This window comes from Panthera tigris, chromosome E1 (genome assembly GCF_018350195.1).
Source record: "Panthera tigris isolate Pti1 chromosome E1, P.tigris_Pti1_mat1.1, whole genome shotgun sequence".
Taxonomy (NCBI): domain Eukaryota; kingdom Metazoa; phylum Chordata; class Mammalia; order Carnivora; family Felidae; genus Panthera; species Panthera tigris.
In genome coordinates this window covers 60,482,887-60,507,918 of record NC_056673.1, presented here as the reverse complement: position 1 = coordinate 60,507,918, position 25,032 = coordinate 60,482,887, and the positions used below count along the sequence as shown (strand labels likewise).

Here is a 25,032-nt window from a genome sequence, read left to right as displayed (position 1 = left end):
TTTTACCAATGTCTTTTTACTGTACGGGACCCCACATTACATCTAGGGGTCACGTCTCCTTGGGCACCTCTTGGCTGTGACACATCTCTGCCTTTCCTGGCTCCAGGTGAGCCAGCAGTTCTGGAAAGTGCTGGGCAGAGACTTTGTGGACTGTCCGTCTGTTGGAATGTGTCTGATGTTTCCTCACGATTAGTCTGTGGGCCTGGGGAGAAGACCACAGGGACAAAGTGCCCTTCTTGCCACCTCACATCAGGGCTCCGTGCTCTCAGGGTGGCACCTCACCACGGATGCGACCTTGGCAACCTGGCTGAGGTGTTTTTCTCCTCCTTTGCGACCTGTGCTTTCCGGGGAGGACCACGTGGGGCCCACACTTACGGGGGGGGGCGGGGGGGGAGCCTCTCCACACGCCACTCTGATTCTTGTGCCCAGATTTGTCTCCTGTCCCCATTGACTCACTCATTTTATGTCAGTATAGACTCACGGGTGTCTATCGTTCCAATGCTGTTTTTTATGTTGTTGCTCAAATTATTCTAGCTTTAGCCGTTGGGGGTCCCTTCAGTTTGTGTCGCTCTAACATAATCCCCCTCGTGTAGGATTTTTTTTTAAGTTTATTTTATTTTTGGGGGGGAGGGAAGGGGCAGAGGGAGAGGGAGAGGGAGAGGGAGGGAGAATCCCCAGTAGGCTCCTTGCTGTCAGCACAGAGCCCGATGTGGGCCTCGAACTCACAAACGATGAGGGCACAACCTGAACCCAAACCAAGAGTCAGATGCTTCACTGACTCAGCCACCCAGGCGCCCCAGTTTTGTTTTGGTTTTGAGCACTTTTTCACTTTCGAGCTGTATTAGGGAGGGATACCATTAACCAAGTGCCGCAGCCTGGGGCCTTAAACAACAGGCATTTACTCCTCACGGCTCTGGAGGCTGGGAGTCCAAGATCAAGGTCCCAACAGAACTCATCCCTCCTGAGGCCTCTCTCCATGGCTTGTAGACAGCTGCCATCTCCCGTATCCTCCCCAGTGTCCCTTCCTCTTCCTGCAAGGACACCAGTCCCATTGGATCAGGGTGCACCCTTATGACCTCATTTAACCTTAATTACCTCCTGAAAGGCCCCACCACTAAGTACAGTCACATTGAGGATTAGGGTTTCACCTATGAAATTTTTTCTTGGCGGAGGGAACACAATTCAGTCCATAACACTAGCACTACAAGATACCCCACAAGCATCTTTTTTTTTTTTAATGCTTATTTATTTTTGAGATGGGGCAGCGCACCAAGGATCTGAAGCGGGCTCTGTGCTGACAGCAGCGAGCCCGACGCGGGGCTCGAACTCACAAACCGTGAGATCATGACCTGAGCTGAAGTCAGACGCTTAACTGACTGAGCCCCCCAGGCTCCCCCCACCCCCGCCCCACCAGGATCATCCTGTACGTGCAACGTCCCCGTCCTTAAATCAGCCATTTCCCCAAGTAGCAGCCCTCGTTCCTTTTATTGGCGAATGGCGCGAGGAGCCAAGACGTGGGTCTGGACGTGCCTGTTGGCGCTTGGTATCATCGCTTCTCTGCTGACAGAGCAAGATGGGTATGTGTGTGCCGGACCCGCGTCCATACGCACGTCTCTAAACACTTCTGCGTGTCCCCCTAAGTATCTATGTTAAGCATGCGTTTCACATCGAACCCCACCACGTGGATCAGCCCACCCTGCCCCTTGCTCATCTGCCCACGCCCACCCCAATGGCGGGAGACCTGGCTCCCAGCCCCACCGCCCCTCCACTCAATCACTCCGTCCCAGCGCGCACGCCGTGGTTTCAGAACTGCCGACGGACCCAGCCGAAACAGCTTTACCGACCACAGTGCAGGTCTTGTGACAGTCCTTCTGCCCTTACAGACCCGCTCGTTTCCCAAGTGACCTGGGTCAGCGTTTCCCCACCCCCTCAGGCAGGCGGCTTCAGGCTTTGGTAATGCGGCCGGGTTCCTTTGTCATTCCACGCTGAGACCCCCACCCCTGTATGATTCTCTCATACAGTAGGGGGTACGCTCTGTGGGTTTTAACCAATGAGTCGTTTCACCTGTCCGGCGTTACGGTATCACACAGAACAGTTTCCCTGTCCTAAGAATCCCCTGTGCACACCTATTCATTCCCTCTCCCCTTCCACCCTCGACAACCGCGCATCTTCTCACTGTCTCGGCAGCTTTGCTTCTTCCGGAATGTCCAGTAAAGGGAACCACACGGTCTGCAGCCACTGCAAACTTCTTTCACTTAGCAATAGGCGTTTGTAATCCATCCACGCCTTCGTGTCTCTTGGCAGTTACTCCTCACTGCTGAGAACATTCCACGCGTGAGCGTCCCACCTTGTCCACCCGTTCACCTACTGGAGAACATCTTGGTGACTTCCAGTGCGGAGCCGTTATGAAAAAACCTGCCGTAAACATTCACGTGAAGGTTTGTGTGTGGACATAAATTTTTAACTCCTTTGGGTAAATACCTGGGCGCACGTCTTAATTCAACAAATATTTATCTCTCACAGTTGCGGAGGCTGGAAGTCCAAGGTCAAGGTGCTTGCGGCCCGTGTCTGACGAGAGCCCAGTGCCTGACTCGCAGACTGCCGTCTTCTTGCTGTGTCCTCAAGTGGCGTGGCGGGGGGCAGAGAGGGCAGGCTGTGACGCATCTTCGTACGAGGGCACGGATCCCATCAGGGGCTCGGCTCTCAAGACCTCAGCACCTCCCATAGGCCCACCTGCTAACACTATCATATCGGGGGTTGGGGTTTCAACGTGGGAACAGGGGAGGCACTGAGATTTAGTCAGTTGCAGAGCATGATTGCCGGGTCACATGGCGTCTGGGACTGTGTGAACATCAGCGTCACAAGGTGGCTCGCCCCGGGCACGATCTCGGCCACCGGTTTCCCCACCGCATACACGGGTGCTATAGATTTGGGCGTCTGACCCCCACCACGGAAAGGAAATGCTGTTCTATTCTTATTGCGCTAAGAGCTTTTTAATCAGTAACAAAATACCGTGTTCGATACAGGTGTCAAAGGCTTTCCTGTAGCTACTGAGTTAACCACAGGATCTTCTTTAACGGATGCATTGCACTGATGCTGTTTGACGCGAAACGAGAGACACCCAGACCACGAGGTCTACTCCTCACTTGTACTTGAGTCTAGTTACTTAGTATTTTATTTCAGATTTTTTGCACCTAAATTCCTCAAGGAAACAGACCTCTTGTGTTTTCTTTTTGTTTGTCCTTGTCTGGGTGGGAGCCACGGTCCCCCTTGCCTCTTTTCCACTTTCTGGAACATTCTGTCCAGGACAGGAAGTACGGGTTCCTGGAATCAGGGTAGGACTCTCTCATACAGCAGCCTGGACTCTGGGCTGGGGGAGGGAAGGGCTCTGACAGCCACGGTTCGGTCTCTTCCTGTTCTTTTTGCCCTTCTTTTCGTCATTTTCGATTTTTCCAGGAATCTGTGTACCTCATTTAGGCTTCTCAATGTTACTAGTGTTTAGGTGTTCCCAATTGTGTTACTTTTAAGTCTGCCTTGTGTCTCTTCTTTCCCCTCCTGCACACTTTATTTGCACTGTCTTATGTTTTCCCTTCCTTCTGGCCAGGACGCCTTCATGTGATGGTTCCTGTCAATGAACGAGAGAGAGTTTTGTCCACCTTTGCTCCTCCCTCTCTCCCCCTCCCTCCTCCACTGATTTCTGCCCTTTTAAATTTCTTCTTTTATTTTTTTCTGGGGGGGGGGTGGAAAGTTGCTCTGAATTAAACTGCGTTTATGGAATCCGTTCTTAGTTGGAGCAGAGCCCAGCTGCCGTTACCACCTCACCCGTTTCTTGATGTCGCCGCGGTCATCTCTCAGGGTCACAACAGATGACCTTTCCCGGGGCCTCGAGCTTCCTGCACAGCTGCCTCCTCAACCTGCATCCTGTGCCCCCAGGAAGGTTTTGTCAGCTCCCAGTCTCACCTTGACTTGACCCCAGTACCCTCAGCTCCTGCCCAGCACCCAGGGCACCACCCAGAGGAAGCATGCTGACAGCTGGCCAGGGTCACCCGTCCCGACCACCTTCTGCCGACTGAGTTCGTGAGGTGTCCTGGCTGGAGGAGACTGCTGTGGGGCGCGGGGGCGGGGAGGGTGTCCCTCTTTCTTCAGAGGCCTCGACTCCCACCCTTCCGGGACTGCCCCACGGGGCTTTCAGGGTGGGGGGCAGGAGCCCTAAGCCTGCCCGGGTGGACGGCCCTGGGAGGCCTCAGGGGAAGGGGTGCTTCGTTGGGTGGCACGTACAGAGGCCCTGCTCCCCTGGGGCAGGTGGGGGACCCCATAGGTCTTGGAGCCAGAGAAGCCAGGCCCAGTGACGTAACACAGCTGGGGATGCAGAGGTGTGCGGGCGATCAAGGGTGTGAGCAGGATGCTGGGGGCCAGACCTGAATTCTCCCAGCCAGCCCGGCTGCAGGACACACGGTGGGCCGCGAGAGAGGCCAGACTGCTCTGGGGATGGGGACAGGCATGACCCTCCTGGCCTTGCCCTGGCAGGCTAGCGGCCTGGTCCATCAGGCAGGGAAAGCTGGGGTCATCATAACTTCCTTCAGGCCAGGCCAGAACCACAGGTCTTCCAGTTGTGTGGGCCTCACCTCCTGCCTGCGGGCTGCTCCCCCAGCACTGGGAAGCCCTCTACAACCCTGCCTGTCTTCAGGGCCATGGGAAAGGGCTCTCTGGGGAGCGGTGTGGGCGGGGAGGGGCAGGAGCAGGTCTAGACCCCCACCCCACCTGGCGGAGATGACAATGGACAGAGGCTGGCAGGGCTTGGGGTTTAGGCCAGAATCATCCCTGAAGGACAAAGGGGAGAGGTGATGGGGCGAGGTGACGCTTAAGGAGGGGCTGGGCAGGGTCACCAATCTGGGTGCGGAACAGGGTTAGAGGGCAAAGGGGAGCCACCCTTGGACTCCAGAAGAGCTACAGGGGCCTTCTTCCCAGCCAGGAACAAGGTGTGGGGCCACTCTGGGGCCTCCCGAGTCCACAGGCAGTGGGTGACAGCAGGGCCAGCCCCCAAAACACCTGCTGTATACGGACTACCTGAGCCAGGCTGGGGACCAGCTCCCTGAGGCTGGGACGTAAACAGGGACCCCACAAAGGGGGCAGGAGCTTGGGTTCCCAGGTCAGGGTTGGCAAGCTTTCATGGCGAGATCCTGCCCTTCCCTCTCTGCTAGGGGGATCTGGGGTTCCAGCGGGCCAGTCCCTCTGTCCGTTCTCTCTGAATGCCGAGGCCCTACCTGTGTGCTGTGGGAGCAGGGCCTCTGCCCTCCTGGGAGGCCGGGCGTGGTGGTGAGAGCGCTCCTGAGCTGGGCAACCTGGTGACACCAGAGACCCCCGCCATGCGCAACTCAGATGGTCAGTTGCCTCGTGGCTCCCAGCAGGTGGGGGAAGGTCCATGTGTCCAGTTATGGGAGATGGCCCTCAACCCCACGGCTCCGGGGCTCGGGACTCCAAATGTCAGATCTGAACAGCCCCACTCGGGAAGTCCGGCCCCCATCCCGCAGAGGGACAGGTGACACTGACACTTGTGGACCTCTGTCCCTGCACAGAGGAGCCCTTCCATCCTCCCGGGCTCCTCTGGGTCACACCCTCACCTGATCTAGGGAAATGACTGTTTAGGAGTCAGGCTTACCTAGGCCTCCATCGAGTGGGCAGGGAAGCTGACCAGGTGTGGCTTGGTCTAGGGTGGGGGTCTCCTCTTGGTCGCATGGATGCTTGGGGCTGGAGCATTGTCTGTCAGGGGGCTACCCTGTGCTCTGTAAGATGTTGACCAGCGTCCCCAACCTCCACCCTCCAGGTGCCAGTAAGCCCCAAACTGTGACAACCAGACATTACCAGATGGCCTTCCCCCACCCCTCAGCCCAGCGGGGATCCCTGGTCTCCAGGAGGCCTGCCCAGGAGAGCTTTCTAGAATGACAGAAATGCTCTGTTCTGTGCTATCCAATCCAGGTACCCACTGAGCACTTGGGACATGGCTGGTGAGACCGAGGAAGTAGACTCGTCTCATTTTAATGAACTTAACCAGCCACTCGCGGTTGGTGCCTGCTCTTAGAGCAGACGCCGGCCAGGGCCGGAATCCCAGCCAGAGTCGGGCCTCGCGCGGGCCCTGGGCTGATCCTGGGAGGCTGGCTGGGGTCATGAACTGACCTCCCCTTCCCTGTCGGCGTGGGTGGGCGCTGGGACCTGCATGGAACACCTAGGATCTGCTCCTCCTGGGCCCTCCCAGTGCTCCTGTCCAGCCGGGGCCCAGTGAGCCCAGCATTTCCCGGAGTTTTCCTCACTAGCGCCTGGGCACTAGCTGTGTGGGGCACATACATGCACGCACGCAGCCTCTCACCCCCGGGAGACCCCTCAGCTCCCACCACAGACCTTCCCTGCTGGCACCCCGCCCCGGGCCAAGGTCGCTCCTTCAGATCTCTGGGAAAGGTCACGGAAGCTGCCAGAAGCTATAAATCACAGCCTGTGGCTGTCTGGGGCTCCCAGTCCTGTTGGTAATTGCAGTCCAACTTTACAACCGTTGGCTCGTCCCTCCTCATCCACTCAGACAGGGACCCAGTTGGCGAATTTTGTTAATTAAATGAGGATAATCATTAGTTCTGGGCCCAGGTCCAAGGGCGAGGGGTGGACACAGGTCCTGACTCGCTCCCTGGATCTGAGCAGGAGGCAAGCGTCGGTCCTGAGCACCATCCACGGCCGAGCTGGCGCACGCTACCACCGCTGCCCGCGTGGTAAACGGCTCATTTCCCGGGGTAAATGGTGACTCTATGAACAGCTAGCGTTTATACGGCCCTTACTTGAATCTGGGCCCTCTTCTAAGCTGCGTGTGTGCTAACCTTATTCACCGTCTCCACAGCCCTAGGGGTCTGGTGCTATGAGTGTCTCCATTTCACAGATGAGGGGAGGCACAGGGGGGTTGAGTTGCCTGCCCAAGTTTCCACAGCCGGTGGGAGAGCAGGGACCGGAGCTTGGGCACCTGACCTCCAAGTGCGGCTTCCCAGCCACTGCCCTTAAGGGTGGTGGCTCCTCTGCTCCTGTTTAGTTGTTTGCCACTCACGCCTACCAGGGGCACCGGATCAGAATCATTCACTGGGGAGAGGGGAGACAGAGGGAGCTTCGTGGAGCAAAGGTCAGAGACAAAAACATTACAATAGAAAGGGCAGTGCATGCCAATGCCCTGGGGCAAGAGACACTGATGTCTCTGGGAACAGCAAGTCCTTCCTGGGGGTCAGGAAGGGGGCACGGTGAGGACCATCTAAATGCCAGCCAAGAATCTAAGTTCAGTCCCCGGAGCTAATCTATGCTATCTTAAGGTAAACTTCATGTAACAGAAAATTCACTATTCTAACCATGTCAGAGTGTACAATTAAGTGGTTTTTATACATTCATGATGTTGCACAATCACAACCGCTACCTAGTTCTGAAATGTTTCCTCGTCCCAGAGAAGGGGCAGACCGCATGCCCATCAACAGTCTCTCCCGGGCCCCCTCCCCAGCCCCCAATCCACTCCCTGCCTCTGCAGTTTGCCAATTCTGGACATTTCCTATAAACAGAATCCTACACCATGTGGCCCTCTGAGTCTGGCTTCTTTTACTCAGTGCAGTGTTTTCAAGGTTCATCCACACTGTACCATGTGTCAGTGCCCCATGCCTTTTTATGGCTGAACAATAAATCATTCCATCGTACGGGTAGACCACATTTTATCCATTTGTCCAGTGTGGACACCCGGTGGCCGCATCACTCGCTGTTCCCACTGGGAGCGCGCTGGCTTTACGCAGGGCAGTGCCTGCGGGGGACTAGAACTCCTCAACGGAGTCTGTGGCCATGCCATAGACACTGGGCGGAAGGAGAGAGCCCGGTCTTTGGGAAAGAGCTCTGATCAGATGGGGGAGTTTGAGTTCTTGCTGCCAACCATGGGGACACCTCAGGAGTCACTGAGAAGGTGCAAAACCAGTACAGGTGCCCTGGCAGCACGGAGCTTCTGAGAAGCTCTTCTCCTCACCATCCCCCCCCCCCCCCGCCCCGAACAAGATGAAATGTCTAGAAGACATTCATTCCCCTCTTCTCCTCTCCTCCCCACCTATAATGAGACTCCTGGAAACATTCTACTCCCCTCAGTCCCTGCCCCCAACTTCCAATTCTTTCAGAAGCCCTCACAGCGGTCCTTTCCATGTCGAGAACATTCATATAGCACTTACTTTCCCCAGTTCCAGAGAGATGGTCATTCCTATCTCCCACCACACGTCAGCGTGCACGCAAGTACGTGCACATGCAATGTGTGTGCACTCGCATGGATACATACACACCTGCACGCATACACGTGCACGGCACTAACTCGCAGGTGCGGACATGTGTGCACAAGTATATGTGTGGTGGTGCTTATCTGTGTGGTGCACATCCATGCATGCACACACGTGCATGTACACGTGCAGGCGTGCACACATACGCTCACGGCGTGCACACGTGCCCACGTACAGACACAGGGGGGCTGGCAGAGGACTCCCATCCCTTCGCCTCCCTGTCCTGGGGAGTATCATTCTTGTTTTCCAAGAAGCCTCTCTGGGCCCTTCCTGGGTGGCCGACTCCAGCGTCCCCCTGTCCTTCCCCTGCTCTGCCAGCAGGTGGTGTTCCCACCGCCTCCTCGGGCAGCTCTTGCTCTGTGAAGCGCGGGGTCTGGCGGGGCAGGAGCCTGTGGCCCCACTGGGGATGACACAAAAGTGATCACCCCGCCCTTGGGCTGGGCTGCACTGGGCTCACCTAAGCCAGCACCTTCCCATCTCCATGGCGCCGGTCGCTCCTCCCTCCCGTCTAGGTCACAGAGTCAACACACAAACACACAAATAAGACCTGGACAGACAGCACAGTCCTGCTGCCTCTGTAGGAAGTTCTTGCCACCCAGGGTGAGGAAATCGCCCTCCCCTCTCCTGCCCCCCTCCCCTCCCCTCCCCTCCATGGATTGGCCCATGGATTTTTTTATTTTTATTTATTAAAAAAATTTTTTTTAATGTTTATTTTTGAGAGACAGAGAGAGACAGAGCACGAGTGGGGAAGGAGCAGAGAGAGAGGGAGACACAGAATCCGAAGCAGGCTCCAGGCTCCGAGCTGTCAGCACAGAGCCCGACGTGGGGCTCGAACCCACGACCCTGAGATTAAGATCTGAGGTGGGATCAAGAGTCAGATGTTTAACCACTGAGCCACCCAGGCGCCCCAGTCCATGGATTTTTTTTAAAGTTGTGGTAAAGTATACCTAACATACAATTCACTATTTTTACCATTAAACGTGCAGTCCTACGGCACTAAGCACACTCGTCTTGTGCAGCCGTCACCACCATCCATCTCCAGGATCTTCTCAATGTCCCAAACCGAAACTCCGTCCCCACTAAATACTAACTCCCCATCCCTTCCCCCAGCCCCATAACTTCTACTCAGTTTTCTGTCCCCACGAGTTTGCCTGCTCTAGGGACCTCATATAAGTGGAATCCCACGGTCTTTGTCTTTTTGCGTCTGCTTGTTTCACTCGGCATCGTGTCCTCAAGGCCCATCCACGTTGTAGCAGGTGTCAGGACTTTATTCCCTTTGCGAGGCTTAATAATATGTTCTGTGGATAAACTACATTTTATTTATCGGCTCATCTGTCCTTGGAGACTTGGGCCGCTTCCGTCTTCTGGCTATCCCATTCCGTCTTGAACCTCTCTTTGTGTTGCTTTTTTGTTAAAATCATACAGAATATTTTAAATGGCAGCTGCCCTGGAAAAGGTAGAAATTTTAGCCAGACATGTCCGGACCGCAGTGTCTGCATCTAGCAATGATGATCTCTAAGGGAACGATGCCGGTCAGTGTCACTATACTTCGTCAACATGCAGCAGGAGCAAAACTAGGAGACCATTCACCTCTGGGTGCTCATGTGGTCATGTGGGAGCCAGGTGAGGAAGGTGGCAGTTGGGGTGACCTTCTCTCCAGGGGGTGAGTCTGGGGCACAAAGCTTCTCCTCAGTGACCCTGAGCTGCCCCAAGCTCTGGCCAAGAGGGGAACCACAGGTCCTCATGATTTGTGCAAATGACTCTGTCACCCCTGCCCCCATTAATTAGCTCTAGGGTGTCATCCTTGGGTTTTCCAGTGAGCTGTGACCTGGGGCAGAAAAAAAACTACCTGGCCGGTCAGGACCAGCTAGTTACCTTCTTTCCAGAAGCTGAAGAGGCACAGTAGAGAGGTCAGGAGAGCTCCCGGGGCAGAAGCCACCAAAAGCCGGAGCACAGCTGCCAGAGGAAGCAGGAGAACTGAGCCCAGTGGCAGGAGGTGGTGCCGTGCCACCATGAAGTGACCCCAGTCCCAGGTCAGGTACCCCTCCAAGGACACAGGCGCATGCACACACCAGCCCACCTGTTTGCTGAGACCCCACAGAGTCGGACAAGAGCCCATGGTGCGAGGCCAGGATGGGAGAAGGGAGCTGTGCCCCCACAGAGGACAGGAAAACGCAAAGCTTTGCAGCCTGGCCTCACCAGTGAGAGCACACAGCTTCCTTTCTTCGTGGGGTGTGGGTGGCAGAGCTCAAGGTCCCTGCTTCCTTTCGGGGTGATGAAAATGTAAACTTGCTGGCGGTAATGGTTGCGCACTAAAACCTACCGAATCGTAGCCTCTAAATGCGTGAATTGAGCGGTATGTGAACTGTCAACAGAGCTGCTCACACACACACACGCACCCACGCGGGACGGCGAGCCTGGGAAATCCCCCACCGCCCCGGACGGACACGTTCTGAGTTTGCTTCCACTGAAGGACGGCGGACAGGCTGGCCCTGCTCTCCTTCCAGGCTTCCTGGCCGGCCCAAGAGGTCAGAGGGAGTTTGGGCTAAGGGGAAGGGGACAGGGACTTTGGCAGGGCGTCGAAACCGCAGCGCCAGGTGCAGTGGGAATGGTGCGGGGACACACGCGACCCTCACAGCCGCGCGCCGCGGACGGATGGGGGCGGAGCGTGGCTGCTCCCGGGGAGCGGGCCGTGGGGGCGGGGCCTGTAGGGGGCGGTGTCTGGCCGGAGAGGCGCCCCGCCCCCCCTCCTTTTGGGTGAGCCGCTTCTACCGCCGCTCTGGACCAATGGGACGCCCGGGGGGGCTCCGTCGGTTAGGAGCCTGACTCCCGACTTCGCCTCTGGTCACGATCTCACGGTTCCTGGTTGGAGCCCCCGCGTGGGGCTCCTCGCTGGCAGGCTCGCCGACAGTGCCAAGCCTGCTTGGGATTCTCTCTCTCTCTCTGCCCCTTCCCCATTCTCTCTCGTTCTCTTTCTGTCTCAAAATAAATAAACTATAAATACACAAACAAACCAATAAAGGCCCCAGGTGGAGGGGGAACACACCCTGGGAGATCCGGGCATGAGTGAGTTTTTGAGGGAGGAGACCGCACAGGCCAGAGCTGGGAAGGGTGCGGTGAAACCCAGCTGGAGGTGAGGCCCAGGGAGGTCGCCCCAGCTGCAAAGGCCTGGCCTGGGAGCTGGGCATTCATCCACGTGTCATTCGTAAAACCGGTGTTTGCTGAGTGCCTATGATGTGCCGGGGGCTGCTGAGGTTAGTGTGAGGGGGACACTGAGAAGACTGTTTCCAGCAACAAGAATCCACCCGTGCCAGCCTTCTCACTCACTGTATTATTCCCGGTCCTCTTGCTGGCACTCTGAGGGAGGGTCTGGGGGCGTTGACCTTGGCCCTTCTCAAGGCCGCACAACAAGTCAATGGCAGAGCAGGATTAGACCGCAGCATGCGAGCGGAGAGAGGGTTCTGGAGAATCCACGCCGGCCCACTCTGAGCCGTTCCGGACTCTGGAGGCTGCAGGTGGGGAAGCAGCCATCATAGCACAGCTTCAGCAAGCCTCCACCCTGCAAGGTGCTTCACAAATGGGAAAGTGAGGGGGCACCTGGGGGACTCAGTCAGTTAAGCGTCTGACTTTTGTTTCGGGCTTAGGTCATGATCTCATGATTCTTGTGTTTGAGCCCTGCATCAGGCTCTGTGCTGACAGGGCAGAGCCTGCTTGGGATTCTCTCACTCTCTCTCTCTCTCTCTCTCTCTGCCCCTCCCCAGCTCACACTGTCTTTGTCGCTCTCAAAAACCAAAACCAAAACCAAAACCAAAACAAATGGGAAAGTGAGGACTACACAGGGCACCTGCAACGTGGTGCTGGGGTAACCGGGCCTCGGACCTTGGCACAGGCCCCTGGTAAGTGGCTCCTCAAAGAAGCTGCCTCTGCTCCTGCATATGCTTCTTGCGGGCACGCCCTCACTACGGCCATGGATTAAAACACAAGCAAGGCCTTTGGCCCTGCTGTTGGCTGATTATCCTGACCAATTCCAAGCATAAATGGGTGTAGTGGGCAGAACCCTGGAGCCTGGGGGAGGCCCAAAGAATTGCAACTTCTTTTTGAGGGAAGACACTTAGTCCCCAGGATGAGACTGCTGGCCAGTGATCAGCCCAGGGCAGCTAAGGGAGTGGCGGTCTGTCCTTCTAGGTCCCTTTGTGTTCCCAGTTTGTACTCATGGCTTTCTCAGGAGGGGAAACAGGGCACACCGTTCATCAGGGAATTCTGCCAACAAGGCTATTTGTACTAGTTTGGCAATGCCCCTTCCCTCCCCCCATCCCATAAGACTGAGGAACCAGGCTGACACATAGCCATGGGGCATTTCCAATTGCCCACCATTCACTAGCGGCAGACAGATCATGATTTACCTGGTGACCTCTCCTGTCTCCAGGCACTGTTTCGCAACACTCAGGAATTGACAGCAGTCTCCCAACCTGACCCCCAACTGTTTTGTGGCAGGGGCTGCACTCCTGAGACCCGGGAGCCTCTGGAGCAAGCACGCTCGCTCAGCACTGCTTTCTTCCTCTGCCTCCTGCAGAGGCGGTCCCTGCCCCTCAACTTGTCCTGCCATCTCGCTCAGAGTAGTAGATACTTGCTAAATGTTCAAAAGTATGTATTAACATTATGTACTATGGTTCTTCCTTTTGAGCTGGGGCAGGGCATGGGCCTCTAGAGGCAACGACCTGAAAGTCATTCTTTATTGGTTTGGGTGCCTCTCTGGAGGATTGCCTTCCCACTGATCCCAATCAAGGCTCCAGCTCTTGAAGCCCGCCATCATTTTGAAGTTTACCATTCTTCTGAAAGGAAGAACATTCAGACCCAACACAAATTAGAGAGAAAAGTTGATTCAGTCTTCAGGAAGATGGGACTCAGAGGCAGGCCGGCGGGCCTCGCCCATTGAAACCCCGGCAGCAGGCGCCAGGCTTGGGTGCGAGCATGGGCGGGCAGCAGCGGGCAGTGCCACGTGGAGGTGCACGGTAGGACCGGGGCGGGGGGGGGGGGGGGGGTTGGGGGTTGGGGGGGGACAGGGGAATCCTGAGCAGACTACCAGACAGTCCGAGAGGCCCTGCACACCTGTGTCCCAGCCCGTATCCCAGCCCGTGTCCCAGCCTGTGTCCTGTGCGTCCCAGCGCCTAGAGGGACGGGCTCGGCCCCTTCTTTCCCTCTCGTAAAAAGCACTGCCTGGGGCCTGTCCCAGGTCTATTGCGGGGAGCCGCTGGCTTCCGAGACACCTGCGAGGACAAACGAAGTCCCCTGCGCCAGCACGTGGAGCCTGCATGTGGGAACAGGCCGAGAGGGGTCCCCCTTGCTGCAGCGGCGAAGCAAAGAGTGTGGAGGGGACCAGCCGGGCGTCCCGGGGTCTCCAGGTCTCCGGCGAGCGCAGGGCGCGGCCCCTGCCCGGCCCCGGCCGGCTCCGCCCCCTCCTCGTCGCCCGTAGCCCCGGCCCCGCCCCTCGGGCAGCGCGGTCCCGCCCCTCCGGGTTGCTAGGGGAAGTGACGTCACAGCGCGATGGCGGCGGCTCCTTCAGGCAGCTGAAGGAGGATTTAGGCCCGGAAGATCCGAGTCCATCCGCGGCGGGGAGAGGGCGAGCGGGGCCGGCGGGGGCCGGAGCAGGGGCGGCGGCGCTCGGACTGTCCCATCCGCCCCGTATTGAGGCGCTGGGAGCAGCCGGGCGGCCGGAAAGCGATGGTGAAAGCGGGGCCGTGAGGGGGGCGGAGCCGGCAGCCCGACCCGCCGTAGCGGCAGCAGCGGCGCCGCCTCCCCGAGCTCAGACCCAGGAAGCGGCCGGGAGGGCAAGAGCGAGCCGGATCCGCCGCCGTCGCCACCATGGAGCTCAGAGTCGGGAACAGGTACCGGCTGGGCCGGAAGATCGGTAGCGGCTCCTTCGGAGACATCTATCTCGGTGAGGCGCCCCTCCCCCCCCCCGAGCTCGGGCCGCCCCTCGACCAGCGTCCGCCCGGCCCACCCCCACCCCCACCCCGGTCCCCGGCCCGGGATCCCGGACACCTCCGGATCCCGGAGCTCGCCCCGAGGACCCCAGGGCCCAGGACCGGCCCCCTCCGGCCCTCGTCCAGCTCCCGCCCCGGGGACCCCACCCCAGACCCCGCCCCGGGGACTCCCCTCTCCGGCCTGCGGCTGTGACCGGGACCCCTGTCCCCTCCCACCCGTCCGGTTCGTGCCCCCGCAGCTCCCCAGGCGGGTGTGGAGCGGCTGGAACTCTCGGCCTTCCGGTGGGGTCCGGCCCGTGCCCCCGGGGGCACCTGCCCAAACGTGCGCCCGGGGCCGCCGGGGAGTGGCCCTGGGCCTCGGCCCGAGCCCGTGGCCGCTCGCTGCGGCCCGCCCGCCGGGTGTCGCGCCTGGGTGTCCCCCGCAGGCAGACAAAGGCGGCCGGGCGGGTGCGCGGCCCCCTGTGTCGTGTACACGTGGGGGTGGGCACGGCGAAAGTCCAGGGCGCCGGTCCGAGGCTTCCGCGTCCCTCGGTGCCCTTTGCGACGACGCAGCCCTAGCCAACCGGCTCCTCTGGGTCTGGACCTTGGGCTACTCGGCCGCAGCACCGAGCGCGGGGTCGCCCCGGTGGGTCGGGTCCTCTGCCTGGTCCAGTGGTAGTGGAGTACATGTTGCGCATCCGAGTTCCGCCCAGGGTACCTGGACATAAACCAGAGTGGGATTCAGGTGAGTGTAGACGAAGTCGGTGTTAAGATGCTGGCAGAATTAGAGGCAAATAAAGTGGCAGAGCTCTCTGTACTCGTGAGGTCGTCCTCTGGGCTGTTAAAAATCTCAAGATGGATTTGAAGAACATGTACGGGATTAGAAAGTTCTGGATCGCTTCAGATTTACAGTGGGGGAGTACACACATACACGTGTAGAATAGAAGGTTGGCCTCAGTCCGAAAGTCGGGAATTTAAACACGACTTCCCTGCATCTCTCAGAGGAAGCGGGTGAGTGAACCCATGCCCCCTGGACGTGGCAGAGGAGCGCGTGCAGAGGGGTGTTGGTGTTGCGCAAGTTTGGGGTAAACAGGTCCTGTTGTGCAGCCCCTGCCCGTGTACCTGTCAGAGGGGTCAGGCGTAGCTTCCGTCAGTCACGCTTCTGGTTCTGCTCTTCAGCAGCTGGTCCCATCCCTCCCTCTTGTCACCTGGAGAGGGTGCACCCCTAGGTTGTCAAGTGTCAGGAGGCCACGCGTTTGTGCGCTTCATGACTGCTTGGGGTGCCTCCCTGCCCCACGCGGTACGGACGCCTTCCCGTCTGCCCTACTGGACAAAAGACCCTTTGGGGACGTTGCTCTCCAGCAGTCAGCCGGCCGCCTTCTCGGCAGTGTTCATTTAGGGAGAATTGCTGGGTGAACGTGGGCCGTTTGCATCATTTATAGCTCAGTGAACTTTGGCCAAAGTTTTCACCTAGGACCTAGGAGCCGTACTGAAGTCGTCCATCAGCGGCCCGTACCCGGCATCGAGAAGTAGGTATCTGGAAACCGTGTGTCCTCTGGTTGAGACCTTGCTAGGCAGCTCTGTGCTTTGTGCAGCTGGGTTCAGACCGTCAGAGCTCAGTGGGGAGCCCCGCTGCTTATTGCCCGTGGCGTCCCTCTGGGCCTCACCGTGTGTGGGCCACACCAGTAGCCCTTGATGCACGGGTGAGGCTGACCCGTCCCAGAGGGGTCTGTCCTCGGTCTCCTCCGTGTGCCTTCTGAGACCGATGGACTGCGCCTCTCACACCCTTGCTCCCAGCACCCAAATGGCCCATCCGTGAGGTACACTTAGGAGTTGTGTGCGTGGGGTTGGACACGACTGATCGTTGCCACCAGCCTCGGCCTTCGGCCCACACGGGTCCATTGAGGCTAAGCGCTCCTCCACCATGGAAAAGCGAGGCGATCTCGTATGTGAGTGAGTGATTCGTGGCTGGAAAGGCGGGTCTGAGGAAGCCCGCCCTCTGCCGGAGTTGGGGGTCAGAGATGGCTGCCCCAAGGACCACGGGGTGGGTTGCGCCATCCATACGTGGTTTCTTCCTGTTGAGGTAACTGATTAGGCATGACTTAAGGAGTCAGGTCTTCACGTCTCAAAAACCATCATGGCCCACGGATTCTGGTGTGATTATAATTTAAATCATTTCTCGTGTCATTTTGCTATTGATCAGAACACTCTCGACTCCTCCCTGTAGGTTCCTCTTGTTGTTAGCCTGGCGTGTGGGGTCTTGGATTTCCGCCTGGGACTTTCTGTGCTTTCAGATGTTTGAAACCGTGAGGAGGGGAGGCCGGCCATCTCTGCGCCTGCTGAGGTGACGTGCTCACGCAGCACTGCGCCCTGCCAGTTCTTCGGGTCCTTCCCACGGTTGCCCCTTTAAAGAGAGGCGGTATCTCGGGGCTGTTTCTCTGACGCCCGGCCTTCGGAAACTGTATGTACTTGAGCCGCCGTGGACCTCCAAATGTGCAGCCGGGTCCTCAGTCGACCTCTCCGGGCTTGCCACATCCCAGAGGCTCTTGGGAAGGGCGGGCCGGGAAGGCCTCGGAGCCTGGTGTGGCCGCCGGGGGCGTGAGGCGAAGCCTCCCCGGCACCGCACTTCCCTCAGCTTTAGCCTCCACACGCTTTGGCCCCTCGCTGCTGGAGGTGATGTTTCTGAGGCACTGGACACCAGAAGCCCTTTCACTTGCTGGCAGTGCGCCCTTCTACCTCTGTTAGCATCTGCGAACAGAGGGGAACCGTGTTCTTAACGTGGACCACCTGTTCTCGGGGTGACCGGCAGAGCTCGGGGACGAAGGGCGTGCGTGCAGGGACGTGCTAAAGCCAGGCTGCGTTCTGTTTGGCCAGTGTTCCACAGTGTCTGCGAGCCCCCTGTTCTGGACCGCGTTTGTCTTCGGGAGGCTGGCGGAAGGGTCCTCGGACCCCTCCCACCTCCTCCCCCTGCCATTCACGATTGGTGGAATGGAAGTTGTCTTCCTGCCTGTGTTGGCCTTTGTGTTCTACCCTGTCACTCCCATCAGTTTATCAGAGGACGGCCTCTCCTGCCTGTGTTACCTGTGTTACCCAGATGGGCTGTGCGGTCAGAATCTTCGTGTACAGAAGCACCTTTCGAGAGCTAAAGCTTAATAGGCAGTCTTTGCATACGTGATTTTCATGTGTTCCCTCTCACTCTCCTTTCTCTTCAGGAGCACCGTGCAAGGATGTCTGGCACGCAGTAGGGGTTCCAGAGTGGTGGCTAGCTGGCCAGGAGAGAAGACCAGTTGTCTGCACTGGCTGAAGCTTTCCTGGTCACCGGCCTGCGTTCTTTAGGGTGGTGGCTTGAACTTGGGTGTCTCTGATGAGAAGCTGCGGTGCTGCATTGGCTGCCTTGTCAACATTTGCCCTGTGAGAGTGACCTTTGCCTGGCTGCCCAGAGGCCTCTCCCTATTTCTTCTTTGATAAGACCGTCCTCAGTGGGAGTTGGGCATAAGGACAGCTGTATCAGGACAGGGTCAGGCTTGGGGTTAGGTTCGCTTAATTCATCATCTGACTTTGCTCAACTTGAGAGACGTGATTTTGTTTCTTTATGACCACCGTTAAGCCAAGTCTAAGCCTGGAGAGGGGAAGTCTTGTCCCACTGGGTGGGGCTGTTTAGCTGCAGGAGTTGAGGTTGTTTGGGAGAGGAGACTGCTTAGTGTAAACAGACACCGCGGATTGCTTTGTGAATATGAAACACAGTGCTCAGTGACGTCTCTTAAATTCTCGTCCTCTTTCTAGAAGTACTTCTAAAAGTTAGTTGTGCTAAAGGACCAGGTTTTGTAATTTCCAGTCCTTCGTAGACCAGTACTTTTGTGAAGTAAGATTAAAATGTTGCAGGAATGTCACTTTGCCGTGAGAGCTCCTCAGGGTTCGCTCACTGCCTTGTATTGGTCCCTCACGGACTGGTGGTAGTTTGAGGACTAGACCTGGAGCAGCACTGCCAGTTGAAGCAGGAAGTGTGCCATCAGCTGTAGGAGGTGGGACAGGACTGCAGGGCTTTGGGGCTGTGGACTGGTGGACGTTGGTTTCGCCTGTGACGTTTGTTTCCCTTGGAAGGCACAGAACTTGAAGCCGGACTGCTCAGTACTTCCCCCTCAATGGGCAGAGACCTCACAGGGAGGCAGCCGAGTGTATGCTGCTCTCACATTAATTGCAGAACCCAAGCCAAGCCTTTCTTTGGGCCATCAGACTCAGGGCGACTTTCACAGTTGTGATCCTGGGGGAGGCTGGTTCTGTTGCTGCCGTGATCCTGGGGGAGGACTGTGTCTGTTCACTGTGATCCTGGGGGAGTCTGGTTGTTTGCTGCTGTGATCCTGGAGGAGGCCGGCTCTATTACTGGTGTGATCCTGCAGGAAGGCTGGCACCATGTTAGGAGGATGGAATTCATACCGTATTCCAGAGTTGCCTACGGCCATTTGTCTCTGAGACTGTCAGTATTGCTGCGTTGATGGCCAGACGTTTGCATTATGAGCCACAGTAGAGCGGAGCTAGAATGTTCTCTGCCTTCTTGAAGGTGCTAGTCTGGTAGATAGCCCGTGTGGGTCCAGGCTGTCTCGTCATTGAATGACTGCCGTGTGGCAAGGGTGACAGTGCTGATGGTTGGAGATACAAGAGTGCTCTCGCTAAAGGCCCCACTGCTTGTGCTTTGGGGAACAGCGTTGCTGATGTAACCAGCACGCTGAGTCATCTTCTCTGTGTCTCCTGGGCTGGCGGGTTCAGCTCTGAGTCCAGGTCCTCGCAGGAACTCCCAGCACATCTCCCATTTGCACGGTACGTTTACAATGAAGTCATTTCTCTTGTAATTGGACAGATGTCACAAATGTGGAAGAACGAAGCGTATTACCTGTCTTCCTTCTGAGTGCCCAAAAGAGCGTCTGTGGAATAGTAAACGAAGTTCTTAAACCTACAAGGGTCACTTGCAGCGATCAGATGGTGGTTATTTCCCCGGTTTGGGATCCAGGCCCATCAGGAGCACTGCACTTCTTGCAGCCGTCTAAGCAGACGCAGGGGGACTTTGGGGACTCTTGGGCGTTTGCTGGACACATGAACAGCAGCAGGCAGCATTCCTACAGGCCAGTCATGGCTTTAGTACTTGCCGATCTTATTCTGCCTTTGTTTAGGGATCTCAAGGTGCTTTGTAACCAGTAGTCCATTCCTCTGTGCAACTTTCTCGTGAGACAGACTGCACATCTTCCCACTAGACTCAGATGGAGAGAGAAACAGAGTCACTTGAGGACTGGCCAGATTCCTTTGTCCACCACCACGATCTCCGTGGGAGGAAAATGTCCCGGGTCTATTGAGCTGTTGGAACCAGTGCAGATAAACGTACTACTGGGAAGGATTTATACTATGGACCCCCTTATCCGCAGGGGACACATTCCAGGACCCCCAGGGGATGCCCGAAACGGCAGACAGTACCGAACACTACGCATTCCATGTTTTTTCCTAGACGTACGCGCCCACGATAACGTTTATAAGTTAAGCGCGGTAAGAGACTAGGATGATAGCTGATAAGAAAATAGAGCAATTATAGCCATATATTGTAAATAAAGTCCTGTGACTGTGGTCTCAGCACAGCCTTACCGAGCTGTCTCCCCTTTCCTGTGATGCCGTGAGATAGAGAAATGCCTGCGTGAGGAGACGGAGGAGGTGGACGCTGTGGGTGTGTGACAGTAGGTCAGGAGGGGGACCGTGGGTTTCCAGACCTGCAGGGAAAGGGGACACCTATACTTAGAAGGCACCTAGGGGAGAACCGGATGTGTTCTGTTTGAGACTCTCCCTTTCTTGCCAGCTGAAGCCCCTTGAGGAAGGTTCTGCAGGTGCAGCTTGGGGCCAGAATGCTGTCATATTCACAGTCCCTTAAGCGAAGTAGAGCAGAGAGAGAACTTTTTTTTTTTTTTTTTTTTTTAGTTTTATTTAAGTAATCTCTGCACTCAATGTGGCGCTGGAACTCGGCGACACCAAGAGTCACACGCTACTCCTACTGAGCCAGCCAGGCACCCCAGATAGAGAACGTTTTTAGAGAAAAACTGAATTTGCCTTTAAACTCGTGGGCTGGTAATCAGGAGGTATTTGCAAATGTTTTGCCGGTTTTAGCATAAAACTAACAACAAGTATGTGACAAGTTCATGTTGCATAGGTGTAGTTTGGGCTCTGAGAACGAGTCTACCCTCTGGTATGGTGTCCGTGTTCAGTGGACATCCTGTTCCCCAGGAAGGGAGAGGTTGCTGGGTTCCTTGTGGGAACCGAGCCCCCTGGAAAAGCGCCCGAGTGTTTGGAGGTGTGTGCGGTTCGAAGCCCGGTCTGGGTGGACTTAGCTAGGTGGGGGTTTGGTAAAAAGAAGGCTCACACCCACCTACTTGTCCAGGCAGCACGGAGAAACGGGGAGCACACAGTCACCCTGGAACTCCCCCACTGCCTGGCCTTGGGAATGCGAGGGCCGAGCAACAGATAGACAGGAAGGTTTGGGGCAGGAAAGATGGGAGCCCTGTGGACAGAAGTGCACTGCCCTGTCCCTGGCTTTCCCATTGACACGGTCAGGTGGAGACATGGAAATGAGCGATGAAACGCTAAGGGAGACTTTCCTATACCCATCAAAAACTTCTGTTTAAACAGTGAAAGTAATGATTTTCCACAGGGGTTTGTTAACCACTGACCCCGTCTCATGGTAGAAAGCAGAGCAGAGGGTCTGTAGTGTGTTGTAGCATTGCTCTGGGTGGTGGACACCAGATTATTAATGTTTGTGATTTTCTTTCTTTGCCAAGGTACGGACATTGCTGCAGGAGAAGAAGTTGCCATCAAGCTTGAATGTGTCAAAACCAAACACCCTCAGCTCCACATTGAGAGCAAAATCTACAAAATGATGCAGGGAGGAGGTATGCCCTTTACCTGTTCAAAAGAAAACCAGGGTTGTATTTGATGAGGGAGAATGCGTCGTGAACCAGAGCCTCTGGTGTATTCGGGGAAGGGAGGAGAAGGGTCACGTGGCTTCCTTCAGACCCCGAGGCCTGCAGGGGGCCTCACTCAACGTAGAGCATGATTTTACGCTTTTCCTTAGCTTCACGTCAGCTGATAGTGTCTTCGGACTCCGGGTTCATGCGAATTGTGATTTTTTAGACACAGATTGTTGCGTGTACTGCCTCAGTCACATGCTTTGCCCCCAGTTTTGGGGGAGTCCCTTCAGACGCTCCTGAGTGAAGTGGAGTTTGAACTCAGTGAACTCTGTGATCCCCTCCAGCTCAATTACTGTCCCAATCCCGTGAAACCTCTCGGGCCTAAGGGTGCCCGATGTCTGGTTTCCGAGTCTTTTGGAATTCTCTGGACTTCAGAATAGTTTGGCTAATGGAGCAAGAGGGGATTTTATTGGGGGTCTCAGTCCCGAAGACACTGCAGCATTTGGAAGGACATAACCACGCTCGACCTTAAGGAGCCCCCATCCCTGGCAGCAGGGCTCTGTGTGTAGAGAGTGGAGGTGCTGCGTCCTCTTCGGAAATCCTTCACAGTGGATGCCTCTATGGTACTTTCATAGTTTGGGTGTTCTTGGCGCTTTGCCAAGTGAAAACTTTAGAGTCTGAATTTGCTTTTTTGTCAGGGGAACAGTGGGGGTTGGCGATTCCACTCTGGCATGTCCCCTCCCTCCCCCAAAATCTGTGCTGCTACGAGCAACCGACGTTTCTTGCTTTACGCAGGAGCAAGTGTCTCTTTAGCAGCAACACACATGGACCCGCAGGACCCATCGCAGATGGGGTCCTTTCTTGGGACCAGAGGAGGCTGTGGGCCCTTGACTGGCACCCGGGGGTGAAAATCACCCCTTGTTGGCCTCAGGGAGTGGTCAGCAGAGGACCCAGATGGCATGGCTGCTCCCTGGCCATCCTCAGCAGAGGGTAGGCCCCTCAGGTATCAGGGATGGTCTGTACCATTTCGAAGGTGGTGAGAATGAGGTGACTTGGGACGTGGCCTTCATGGCTGGGGCGAGTCTGGTGCTGGAGGTTGAATAAAGCCGCCTCCCAGCTTAAAAGCCTGGTTGAATGTTAAGGAGCAGTATCTCTGTGAGCTGGAGGGCCAGAGGGCAGCAGGGAAGAAATCAGTTGGCTGACGCCCCAGACAGGAGTCGGTGAAGGGGCTGAGACTGTAAACAGAGAAGAGCTCATTCTGTTTAGCATGGGCCTTCTCCATCCCCGCACCGTGGCCTCTGTCGTGGGACTAGGTGCCCAGGCTGCAGCGCTGCAGCTCATTTTGAAACCTGGACTTTAAGATTTAAAGGACCACTTGCTTTCTTAGTCTCCCTGTCCACCTTCTCTCGGGTCCTAGAAATCTGGGACCTTCCCCCATCTGGCCATCCCCCACACGTAGATGAGTTTTACTCCTTTTTTTTTGTTGTTGTTAACTTATTTTGAGTGTGTGAGAGCATGAATGGGGGAGGGGCAGAGAGAGAGAGAGAGAGAGGCACACAATCAAGTAGGCTCCGCGATGTCAGCCAGAGCCCGATGCAGGGCTCAGTCTCACCAACCAAGAGATCATGACCTTGAGCTGGTATCGAAAGTCGGATGCTTAATGGATTGAGCCACCAGGCTCCCCTACTCCTTTTTCAAATGTGCACTTGGTAGATATTATCAAGGTGTTTCAAAGACAAAACAAAGTGTAAAATGTCAGTTTTGGAAAACAGCTGATGTCCCGGAAGGCAGAGTGCATGGTGCCGGTGGTGTTCTGTGCCTCTCTCCTAAACAGGACGAAGCTAGGGCCGCATTGAGAAGATACAGGAATCCGCTTTGCTGCCAGTTAGCCTTCTGCGTCACCCCTCATGTGAGCGCACATCGCTTTGTCGTGGAGGGACAGCAAGCGTCTCTGATTATGGCTCTTCTTACCTGCTTTGAACACTGCATTCTGGGCGTACTCGCACGTGGTCGATACTGACGGCATCATAGGAGGAAGCTCGAAGCTACGCGGCTGTCTTGCACTCTCCAGCTTGCTGTACAGGGTCGTCTGGACCCTGCCCGGACCACGGTGGTGGTGGTGTGCCTGGCTAGGGAGAGCTTAGGGACGGCTGCTTTCAGGCTGGCAGGCTGCCTGGGGGCGGAGTCGGCCTCACTTCAGACGCTGGCGCGTTTGCCACCACGACAGTCCTGTACGGTGGGTGTCAGCAGCCTCGTGTCCCGAGTGAGGAAACATAGACCACTGCAGAACTTTCCAGAGGATAGAGATTTGAACCTGAGCGTTGTCGCACCCAGGCCACTGCCGCACAGCAGCTCTGCCTCTGGGGAGGTGTGCGCGGTCCTCCCTGGCAGTCAGCGGTCCGAGTGCGCCCCAGAGGCTCCCGCCTTCCCCACACCTGATCGCGGTGATGGACTAAAAAGTTGCAGTGGCAGAAATCTTGATTAGTTGTGTTGGCAAATGACTTGGGTAGACACCAGGTTCTTCTCAAAATGCAGCAGACTGACTGCCTGGCAGAACCTAGACATTAACTGCTCTTTCCCGTCCCGATGGCCCCCAAGTGGCTTCAGACCGCTCCCTTCTTTGGTAACCCCTCAGCAGAGAACGTTCGTTTAGTCCCCAGCTGCTTCCGGTGAAGGCTCGAGAGGGTGTGGCGTGTGGGTGCGAAGCCTGGGCCGGCGGCGAGGGTGAGCAAGTACCCCGGCGCGGGACAGGCGTGCGGCTTCCCCAAGTTCACTTCTCTTGTCTGCCCGTCCGCGTCCGGGCCGGTGCCTGTGCTTCGTTTTGGACAGTCGCCATCTTTCTATTAACGAGTGTTTCACAATCGCAGAGAGCACAAGGAACATGCAGGGATTGATACTAAAGTTAATGCCTGTAACTCCCACCTGCTTGAGAAGAGGCAGCAGGGCCTCCCTGGGTACCGTACATGTGCCCACCCCCGGTGCACTCGGAGGGGAGGCCGCGGCCCAAGCTTCTCCCCCGACGTCCCTGCCTAGTTTGTTTCTAAATCTGTGTTTCTTTCACCCCACGAGAAATTTTTTTTTTTTTTTCATTTATTTATTTTTGGGACAGAGAGAGACAGAGCATGAACGGGGGAGGGGCAGAGAGAGAGGGAGACACAGAATCGGAAACAGGCTCCAGGCTCCGAGCCATCAGCCCAGAGCCTGACGCGGGGCTCGAACTCACGGACCGCGAGATCGTGACCTGGCTGAAGTTGGACGCCCAACCGACTGCGCCACCCAGGCGCCCCGAGAAATTTGTTTTTAAAAATCTAATAGCCTTGTCTAGAAACGTGTGGCAATTTTGTTTACGGTTGTGTTGGGCTTGAGTTGCAAAAAACTTCGTGAAAATTTGTATTGGCATTAATGTTGAATACTGGAACTTCTCGCAGGTAGAAACAGAAGGCATTTACCTGTCCCTGTCCCCTCACTTTTCCCCCCGAGCGTATGTTCTGGTAGCTTTGGACCCCATCGAGTGTTGAAGACCACACATAGCTACACCAGGCGGCCCGTTTCCCATCCAGATGGCACAGGGGTGGGGGCAGCGTGTTCTGGCCCTGCTGTTCGAGCCCCACCGGCCTTGCTTGCTTGTGCGTGGGCTCCCAACAGCGGCACGCGATTTCAGATTTCTGATGTCACAGAGGAACAGCCTGTGGACGCGCGGTGGGGACTTCCACGCGAATGGCTGTGTGGCTGACTGCTTCCTGGGGCCTCACCGCTCGGTTTGCAGTCTGCTCAGGACATAGCAGGCTACGTTTTCGGACCAGAGGA

At 56.5% G+C, this 25,032-nt stretch overlaps 2 protein-coding genes and 1 long non-coding RNA gene across 7 annotated transcripts in view; 1 reads left to right on the top strand and 2 right to left on the bottom strand.

Moving 5' to 3' along the window:
• Positions 1–3,072: 3,072 nt before the first annotated feature.
• Positions 3,073–4,906, bottom strand: LOC122233663. Its single transcript, XR_006211328.1, has 3 exons — positions 4,419–4,906; positions 3,823–3,921; positions 3,073–3,625 (listed from the first exon to the last, which is right to left on the bottom strand). It is a non-coding gene; the product is annotated as an uncharacterized LOC122233663 (long non-coding RNA).
• An 8,137-nt stretch (positions 4,907–13,043) lies between these two features.
• Positions 13,044–14,188, bottom strand: LOC122233423 (translation initiation factor IF-2-like). Its single transcript, XM_042965475.1, has 3 exons — positions 14,161–14,188; positions 13,434–14,126; positions 13,044–13,156 (listed from the first exon to the last, which is right to left on the bottom strand). The coding sequence occupies exons 1-3, from the start codon at positions 14,186–14,188 to the stop codon at positions 13,146–13,148; spliced, it is 732 nt and encodes a 243-aa protein (XP_042821409.1). The 3' UTR covers positions 13,044–13,145.
• The window catches only part of CSNK1D (casein kinase 1 delta), a 33,021-nt gene continuing 21,974 nt past the window's right edge, over positions 13,986–25,032 (top strand). Inside the window, exons 1-2 of one of the 5 annotated variants that reach the window (XM_042967658.1) lie at positions 13,986–14,262; positions 21,097–21,207. In XM_042967658.1, the coding sequence (XP_042823592.1) occupies positions 14,187–14,262; positions 21,097–21,207 (187 nt within the window). In that variant the 5' untranslated portion in view covers positions 13,986–14,186. Of the gene's footprint in view, positions 14,263–14,857; positions 15,033–19,747; positions 19,820–21,096; positions 21,208–25,032 lie in introns of those variants that run through there. The other 4 variants (XM_042967660.1, XM_042967661.1, XM_042967659.1 and 1 more) reach the window with 4 other exon arrangements.